Here is a 10,207-nt window from a genome sequence, read left to right as displayed (position 1 = left end):
ACATTCTAATAACTCATCCATTTTAGAATCAATCATCTAAATCTTGCCATAAAGATTATTTCTTACCACCAAAATCCTTGTCAAACCATTTGTGCTACCAACCTCACAGTTTCCTCAGGAAATACTTAAAAATTGAGTTACTAGTAATACTAGAAAGATTGAGAATTTTTTATCTTCCTAAATTTAGAGACTCAATTCACTATATATCTCTTCAAAACTCTCTTTAAATCTTGGAAAGCTCAGACTTTCAACGGCCAGGCAAGTAACAAAGTGTGAACTGAACTTGAAATGGAAGGATGTCTGTATGCCTTGTCCAAGTCAAAAGGCATTCAAATTCAAGCTTTTCAAAACATTTTCTCTATCAAAACACATACAGGCACACATTCCTGGAGTGGCCACTCTGAAACCCTGTTCCAAGAACATTCTTTGAAGCATTATATATTAGCTAGGGTTCTCTAAAGAAACCGAATCAGCAGGAAATATTCATAGTATAAAATTTATAAAAGTGTCTCACGTAACTGTGGGAATGTAGAGTCCAAAACCTGTAGGGCAGGCTGTGAAGCTGACAACTCGGATTAAGGGTCTGGATGAACTCCACAGGAGAGGCTTGCTGCTGAAGCAGGAGAATCCTCCTCAAAAGCCTTCCAGTGAGTAGATTAAGTGTTACTCATTGCAGAAGACACTCCCCTTGGCTGATTACAAATGCAATCAGCTGTGGATGCAGCTGATGTGATCATAATTAATTCTATGAAATGTCCTCATAGGAACAGACAGTCCAGCACTTGCCCAGCCAGATAAACCGGTACCACCAACTGGCCAAGTTGACACATAAACCTGACCATGACACATAAATACTAGAAATTTTAACTGTCCAAAATGAAATCCTATGCAGGCATTCAAAACTTAGTTTTTAAGAGTTAATGATAAAAACAATTTTTAAAACATTATTGTCATTACATTTGGCTAACACTTCTCAATATTTAAATGGATTTAAAAGAAAGGCTAGGTAATGGTTCAAATTTTAGCTCAGTTGTGGGTTCAAATCCCAGCTCTGTCACTTATAAACTTTGAGACACTGGGCAAGTTAATCTCTCTGATCCTCAGCTTCAACATCTGTAAAGTAGGTAAAACGATATACTCTTCTTAGGATTGTGATGAGAATAAATTAAAACCTACATAAAACAATTAGCATAGTTCCTATAATACTCAACTATTGGTAAACTTTTAAAATAATAAGACAACCTATCTAACAGGTCTTCAGTTTCATGTGGATACTTTGCAATTAATCATTCTAGTATCATCAAGGACTAAGGATCAGGAACAGGCAAGCATGATTCACATTCTAGAAAGAACCATGCTAAGATTGGTTGGTTGGTTTTAAACGGCTGATGCACTATAACCCCCACACTTAATTTGGGGAGCCCAAACTTTTCCCCATATGCTGTATGACATGGTATCTTGGGAGTCTAAATTGTTTTTGAAGCACCGAAGCTGATTTGAAGCTGCTTTAAGAGAAGTTTTAGCTTTGTCTGCAAATACCACTGAGGCCTACCTTGGATGACACTCCTCATCTCGGTTGAGCCTGATACATTTTCTCTGTGGATTAATTTATGCTCTCCCTCCTCCTATCCCCACCCAATACTCATCCACAAACGTGAGAATAGTTATCTGCTACTCAAATTGTGATGCCTTGGCTTCACCTGGTGCTGTTAGAAGTGCAGACTCTCAAGACCCATCCCAGATCTACTGGGACAAAATCTGCATTTTAACAAATCCCCAGGTGATCCACATGCACGCTGACATTTGAGAAGCACTGCTCTAGAGTGCAAGCAACTTTTTAATTAACAAGACTGTCAGCAGGTTTTAGGAACCCCAGAGAAATCAACATGAACTAACTTTACTGGAGACATCTGAGATGTGACACAGACTTTAATAGTCACATGCTGAGTTCTCTTCTTTTGCATCTTATGATGCTCTTGTCCATTGTTAGGTGTTAACAAAGAAACACACCTGGGCCATATAATCTTGGTCTTACAGAGAATTGGATTTAATTTTTATTTGACTAGCTGAATTGTACCTCTAATTATTCATGCACCTCTCCAAATTGGTTTTGGTTATAGTAAATAATAGCAGTTGATACAATACTTTGGATTCTTCTAATACAATTTTCTATTCAGCTGTATTCACATCATTTGGAAAAAGTACCTTTTGAGGTTAAATGGTATTTTCAGAAATGCTATTTAAAAGCAGAACTATTGTGGAGCCACCATATACTGAGAACTTTCTATAGACCTGGTGATGTTTAAATACTTTGTATACATCTAATTTACTTATGCAGCAGCTATCACTATAACTATTTTACAGATAAGATGATTTATCTAAGACCACACAGCTATGAAGTGAAAAATCTCAAATTTGAATCCAAGCCACTTAGACTCCAAAAATTTGTATCATTCACTACTACTACTTCAACAATGTATTCCAGAGGATGCTCTGGAAGATTCAAAGTCAAAAGCTGTGTTTACAGTTCTAAGGCCATGAAAATGCCTAAATTAAGGCATCCAGAAAAAGATACCCTAACTCCAAAGAAAGAGCCGATGAAGTTCAGGGTTTCTCTCTCAGCTGGAAAAGCATATGGCGATGTCTAGAAGCTTTCTCTCATTTCATAAGGCTTCCGAAGGGGTGTTTTCTTTCTGCATCTCCAAAGCTCTCTGGCTATATGGGCTCTGTTGGCTGAGTTTTTTCCAAATGGTTCCCTCTTAAAGGGCAACCCCACCTTGAATGGGTGGAGACATATCTCCATGGAAATCACCTAATCAGAAGTTACCATTCACAAATGGGTGGGTCACATCTCCACCGAAACAATCAAAAAGATCGCAGCCAGCAATACTGAATGAGGATTAAAGGACATGGCTTTTCTGGGGTACATAATAGCTTCAAACTGGCACAACAGGTATACTATTTTCAAAGAATATTAGCTCTGTGCTTAGAAGACCCTTGCCTTAGGTCAAGGCTTACAAAAAAAAAAAAAAGCAGAGCCCCAGAAGCAATCACAGCTGGCCAATTAGCAGTCAGACTGCATTTCAACTATGAACCAAGATAAACACCAAGGAACTTTTTGGTCTTAATAAGCACGCAGTGTTGGCGAAAAACAAAAAATCCAGTTCAAATACATTAAAAAAGGGGGGGGAGGGGATCTAGGGAAACAAAGGGAAGAATTTTATGTAAAAAAAAAAATTTTTACTTATCTACAGGCAGTAAGAATTCTACAATGTAGGTAGAGCAAATTTCATATCCACAGTAATCTACCGGTAATTTTGCTTCTACATGCAAGCAATAATCTAACTGGGACTTTAGGGACACTTTTCTCAACCACAACACTTACTATTCTTTTCTATCCCAAACATAAAATTTCAGAACAGAGATGGCAAATTAGAAGCAGTTCATTAATCTCAAAGATGAGTTCAGTGAAGAATGGCCAACAGGGAAGAAAGATATCAAAAAGCTGAAAGTGAAGTCCCATAGCTTTCTAAGTATTCAGTACAGGTCCTTTGTTTTTATGTTTTGACATTTCAGAACATTATTAATAATAGCCTTATTTCAGCAGTTAACGCAATGGTCAATGCTCTCCTTTTCTTTCCCCCTCAAATATACCAAACTCCTTCCACACGTGGCAGTTGTTCTCCATGTATGTCACCGCCCACAATTACCACCAGATTCATTCTTTCCCTTCTCTGCCCCAAGATGACCTTACTGGCACTGCCTTGGCTGAGGTTAATCTTTCCCACTCCCTCCCTGTCTTGGACTCACATCTCTGGCAATAGCTGCCTCCCATGATGACCTCAGCTCCTGTCAGGCTAGGACATTTCACAACATCCTAGCTCTAGTAGCATTTCCTCCCCTTGTTGTATAGGTCCCTCCACCTGTACAGATAAGTAATGCCTTCGACCTGCTGCTAGTCTTTGAGTGCCTCGCCATCGTTTGTTCACTTATCATTGCCCATTTCTCCAAGTATTTCTTCCATTAACTCTGGGGCAGATTCTATTTCCTGACAGACCCTGATCAATTTACCATCTCAAAGCCTTTTTGCACTTGTTCACACAACCCAGAATGCACCTCACTTAGATATATATATGTGTGGCTAGCTCCTTCTTAGCAATCAGGTCTCAAATTTGTATTATCCTCCTAGGATGATTCCCCACCACCAAAACTAATGCTGACTACCACCTGAGGCAAAGATTCTCTCTAACCCCCTCCGTGTTTTTATCATCTCTTCTAGCTAGAAGTTAAGACAAGGAAGTTAGAGAAGAAACCTAGCTAGCTCGGATTTTTCACTTTATCCCCAGTGCATAGCACAATGCCTTAGAGACAGCATTCAAAACATTTTGTGAAATGAGTGAAGGAGCTCCAAGTCAAACTTAAGACAACTAAATTCCTTCAAGATTTTTTTGTAAAGTAAAAGAGCCTTAGGAAAAAAACAATTCTCTCAGAATATTATTATTCCAACAAACAAGCAAGTACATCTTTAGAATGAATGCAAATCTGCCCGGTAGGACATAATTTCTTATGCCCATAACACTAGTTGTCAAATTTTCCTGTAGCAATATACATGACTAATTAGATTCCCGGACCTAATCAGATTATGGGCCATGGCAAGAGATTTAATAAACCCTGACTGTATTCAATTCCCAGGAGACAGCTCAGACACACTACCACTCAAGGAAATAAGAGTTTCAATAAGAGAATTAAGTTTGTATCATAGGAATAACCTTGAACCTATCCTTATTAAAAAAAAAAAGTTTAGTCCATCAATCATTGATAACAATGACAAAGATAGATATGTAAAGAAGGATTTTATAAAACTTAACAGTAGCTAACTTTTCTTATGTAAAGAAGGATTGTAAAGAAAAGAGTTATGGGCCCCATCAGGCTAAGAAAAACAACCCAGGACTTCCCAGGGGCGGTTATCTGCTGCCTTTGTTATGCAAGGTTTTCTGCTGCCTTGGTTATGCAAGGTTGTAACTGCCGGAGAAAGTTTATCTAAGAATGCAACTGAGAAGGTTGAGTAAGGGAGTTTTGCACGAGACAGCTGCTTCTTGCATGAAGCAGCTCCCATGACTCATGCGCAAAAAAAATGTTTGTTATCTGCTTCTTGCAAAATGTTTGTTATCTACTTCTTGCAAAATGTTCGTTATCTACTTCCTGCATAAAGCAGAACCTGTAACTCATGTTCAACCCTCAAACCCCACCCCCTTATCCTGGCCCTCAAAAAGCTTCCCAAAATCCAGGCTCGGGGCTCTCTGTTCCTGCATGTTCAGTGAGCCCCACGCATGTGTGGTAAATAAACCCCTTGCGTGTTGCATGAGAGAACGTCTCTTGGAGTCTTCCTTTGCGTGGCAAAACTCTCGAATTCTCGAATTCTTACAGATACTCAACTAGTCAAAATCTAATCGACTACAGACTGAAAACTAAATATTAGACAAACTGATCAATCAAACATTGAAATAAGTCAGTTTCATAGTTAAGCTTTTCTAATTACTATGTCAACAAAAATTAAAGCTAAAAAATAAATGTCTGAGGTGGGCCACAGTGGCTCAGCAGGCAAGAATGCTCGCCTGCCATGCCAAAGGACCCAGGTTCGATTCCCGGTGCCTGCCCATGTAAAAAAAAAAAAAAAAAAATGTCTAGGGGGTACAAGGGTAGTTTAGCAGTAGAATTCTTGCCTGCCATGTGGAAGTCCCAGCTGGGTTCGATTCCCAGCCTATGTACTCTCCCCCCTGCCCCCCACAAAATTCACTAAATGATGCTGCAACAATGGGACAGTCACACGGAAAAAGAATGAAATGTGACCCCCCCATATAGCATACAAAGAAAAGAAAAATAAATGTCCAAAATAATCTTATATAAAACTTTTTAGCTCTAAGTTATGTCCAGCTAAACATCTTTCATGAAGAATTTGTTTTATTTCTCATATAAACAGATTGCTAACACACTAAGAATACCCAGAATGCAGATTTGAATAATTACACTTTTCATTTTTATTTAAAATAAAAGAAATCCAGATGAACAATTTATGTACAACTGTACAACGTTTTAAACAGCTTTCCTAACTGCAGAAAAAGCTAAAGCTTTGTATTTTCATCTACATGATGTGTATTTACAAGTTTTGATGGTATCAAACTTTACTACACACATGACTTTAGCAGCTTCCTTGCACAATGATTCACATAACACTGCACATTTGCTTAGTTTAGCCTATATCATAAAGTGCTATTCATAGATGGGAAAGTAATAAAGTAAAAAAACACTGAAGTACTCCACGATATTCCTACTTTGATTGGGGGGGAGAAAACCAATTTAGTACTACCAGTCTGAATAATTAATTTCTATCAAAACAGCAGCAGCAAACAACAACAAAATAAATGAGATCTGAAAATTTTGATCATTCTATTAAAATATGCCAAAAACATTGCAATAATGATTAGTGTTAAGAAAATGGATAGCAATTTCTGAGCATTTTTATTTAAAAAAAAAAAACTAAATCAAAACAATCTAAGAGGGTGGGCCGCGGTGGCTCAGCGGGCAAGAGTGCTTGCCTGCCAAGCCGGAGGACCCTGGTTCGATTCCCGGCCCCAGCCCATGTAAAAAAAACAAACAAACAAACAAAATATAATAAAATAAGAAAATGTTTAAAGATGTTTCCCTTTCTTCCTCCCTTCCTTCCTTCCATCCTTCCATCCTTCCTTCCTTCTCTGTCTTTCTTTAAAAAAAAAAAAAAAAAAAAAAAAAAAACAAACAAAAAAAACAATCTAAGAAAGAACTGCTTTCAAAAATAAACATAAAATTTAGATAAAATGTAGTAGTCCTATAATCAAAAAACCTTTTAACTTTTAAAAGGGTACAATTAGTTATTACATTTTAATTATTCTTCCTAAACAACTAAATGTGAGTTTTTACTTGCCTGTATTATAAGTGTTTATTACCAACAAGTCACAGAAAATGCCATTTATTGAACAATTAGTTACTCAATATTTTACAATATATTTAATGGTACTAATATATATCAAACTTTTAGAACATGTAAACATAAACCAGGACAATCTGATATATAATACTTGTGCCAAAAAATGAAAATCACAAGACATAGTAAGAGGGCAAAAGAACAAATATGAATTCAGTATCAGTGCATTTTCACTAATTTTCCTGAAAAATTATCTGAAAAGCTCATTTTCAGAGTAGGAAAAATTAAAGACTTTTTTCTGAAAAAAAATTATATGAAGTGAAAAGTTTCATGTCTTAGCTAAGAATTTTAATTGTTTCCTGCAAGGAACCATGTTAACTACACATGCCAGTATAGAGGCTTAATAGTTATGGGAACTCTTCAAAATATCCTTAACACAGTTTGTGGTCTTTAAAAAACAGCAAGATTCATTTTCCAGTTGATCTACTCTTAGCAGTGATTTACTTACCTTAAAATACTTAATTTTCCATTTAAATACACCACCATTTTATCTATAACTTTTTTCCTATTTAAAACAAATGCAAGACAGTTTTGTGCTAATTCATAAGATATGTTTAAAATATTTTCTCTCTTAAAACATAAACATGATATAAAAATGAAAACCAAACACAAAAGAAGCATAATGTAATAAATACTTCTGAATCCCTCCCCCCCAAAAAGGAATTAAATATCAGCAAAACAACTGACATAAATAAATTAGATTTCCTGTCCATAAAGAGAAAGACAGTTCAATTGGCAAAGTTAACCATTTCAGTGTTGCCTAAGAAACAGTGTCTTTACTCCTATCATTTATGAAAGAATGATATGGAAGAAGCAAGGTTATATAGGTTTTCTGTGTCAAGAAAAAAACACACACAAAAAATAAGTGTGATGACAGAATACTTAGATGGTTTGTAATTGCTTATGAAGGTTAACACAAGGGCATTGTTCTGTTCACATTTTTCATTCTGTGTCATACCAGATGTTTACACTACATATCTTCTTGGTAGTCCAGATATTTTGCTGTGATGGGTTCTTCAAGTTGAATTCCTCCACTGCCCATTAATGCAAATGCCGGATACATTGTATGTGAACAGTCCACCTGGCGCTCATAAAGGCATTTCATGTGATCCATATCGTAGAAACCAACTTTGCCTTTATCGTAGTCAAGGAAAATCCCTATACTTGTTGGCATGGGAAAGACTCGATTTTCAGGTTCATTAGAAGAAGTAGGTGACTTGGGTATAAAAAATTTCTTCATGCCTATAGTAACTAATGTAAAGGGTTGCGAAGAATCAAAGCAGGCATCTTCACTTCCACTGTCGTGCCCACTGTCTTGCTCATATCTAAAATGCAATACACAAAGAGTCAAAATAGAACCTTATTTGTGTATCATCTATAAGCCTTCAGGTAGTCTCAAAACATTTGCAGAAGATAATATGCACCAATTTAAAGTTAAAATAATTTTTACATAAAAATAAGTTTTACAAAAAAAACTTTATTAAAATGTAATAAAAGCTAATAACAATGTTGAAAAAGAACAACAAAGTTGGAGGTCTCATTCCTCCTGACTTCAAAACTTACTACAAAGCTGGTACTGGTTATGGACAGACATGTAAACCAACGGGAGAGAATAAAAGCATCCAGAAATTAACCCAAACATCTACAATGAACTGATTTTTGACAAATGTGCCATTAATTGGGAAAAGAAAAGTCTCTTCAACTAATAGTGCTGGATATCCACATGCAAAAGAATGAAACTGGACTCTACCTCACAACATATACAAAAATTAACTCAAAATGGATCAAGAACATATAAAAGTCAAAATCATAAAACTCTTAGAAGAAAAGACAAAGGAAAATCTTCATGATCTTACATTTGCAATGCTTTTAGTTTAGATACTATGTCAAAAGCAAGAATAACAAAAGAAAAATAAGATAAAATGGACTTCGCCAAAATTTAAAATTTTGTCAATGGACACCATCACAAAGTGAAAAGATAACCTACAGAAATGGAGAAAATAAATGCTAACCACATATCTGATAAGGGCTTAATTCCTGGAATATATAAAGAACTGCTACAACCCAACAACAAAAAAGACAACCAATTTTTAAAAATGGGCAAAAGACTTGAGCAGATATTTTTCCAAAGAAGATATATGAATGGTCAATAAGCACAGGAAAAGGAGCTCAACATCAGTCACCAAAGATATGCAAACATATCAAAACCATAATAAGATACCACTTTACACCTACTAATATGGCTATTATTTAAAATAAACAATAACAGAAAGGATCCAAAGAAATAGGAATCTTCGTACATTGGTGGTGGAAATAAAAATGATGCAGCTGCTGTGAAAAACAGGTTGGTAGTTCCTCAAAAAGTTAAACATAGAACTACCATATGGCCCAGAAATTCTACTTCTGCATACAGACCCAAAAGAACTAAAAGCACGAACTTGAGCAGATACCTGCTTACCAATATACATAGTAGCATCATTCACAATAGCCAAAAGGTGAAACCCAAGTCTCTATCAAAAGACGGATTCTTACTCAGTCATAAAGAGGAAGAAGTCCTGATACATGCTAATAACATGGATGAACCTCAGATACATCACACACAAGGAAACACAAAGACAAAGTTCTCAGAATAAGCAAATTCACAGAGACAGAAAGTTGATTAGAGGTTACCCAGAAAAGGCAGAATGAGAAAACAGGGGGGGAGTCATTGCTTAGTAAGTACAGTTCCTGTTTGGGACATGGAAAAGTCTTGGTAATGGATGATGTTGATGGTAGCACAACAATTTAATACTAATATTCTATCAAATGCATGTGCCACTATGTTTAATTAACCATTTCCTTGTTCAGATTTTCACTGTTGTGTAAAATTCTCATCTTGTGCAAAAAGTTATTTCCATAATTCAGATCATTGCTTGGTGTTTTACTCACTAAAGTGGTCAAAAATTATTTGTCTGGGCTAGTTTAACTTGCCCAATCTAAAGAACTAATGGCACAATCTCCAATAAAAGTCAATCTCTTAAGAAACTGGAATTTCTTGCTGTAGAAACACGTCTATTATGACCCAATCTTTTACTTATGGGAGAGTTTAAAGCTACTGTGTCCTGTACAAAAAGAACTCAATATCACTATGATGGTTTGAAGCTGTATGTACCCTAGAAAAGACCATGTTCTTTTAATCCATTCCTG

At 36.1% G+C, this 10,207-nt stretch overlaps 1 protein-coding gene across 2 annotated transcripts in view; it reads right to left on the bottom strand.

The window, feature by feature from the left end:
* Positions 1 to 7,887: 7,887 nt before the first annotated feature.
* The window catches only part of LOC143665488 (E3 ubiquitin-protein ligase TRIM36), a 33,519-nt gene continuing 31,199 nt past the window's right edge, over positions 7,888 to 10,207 (bottom strand). For both annotated transcript variants that reach the window (XM_077138921.1, XM_077138922.1), the window contains exon 10: positions 7,888 to 8,346. In XM_077138921.1, coding sequence (XP_076995036.1) covers positions 7,992 to 8,346 — 355 coding nt within the window. In that variant the 3' untranslated portion in view covers positions 7,888 to 7,991. The remainder of the gene's footprint in view (positions 8,347 to 10,207) is intronic.

This window comes from Tamandua tetradactyla, chromosome 21 (genome assembly GCF_023851605.1).
Source record: "Tamandua tetradactyla isolate mTamTet1 chromosome 21, mTamTet1.pri, whole genome shotgun sequence".
Taxonomy (NCBI): Eukaryota; Metazoa; Chordata; class Mammalia; order Pilosa; family Myrmecophagidae; genus Tamandua; species Tamandua tetradactyla.
This window is presented reverse-complemented; position numbering and strand designations above follow the sequence as displayed.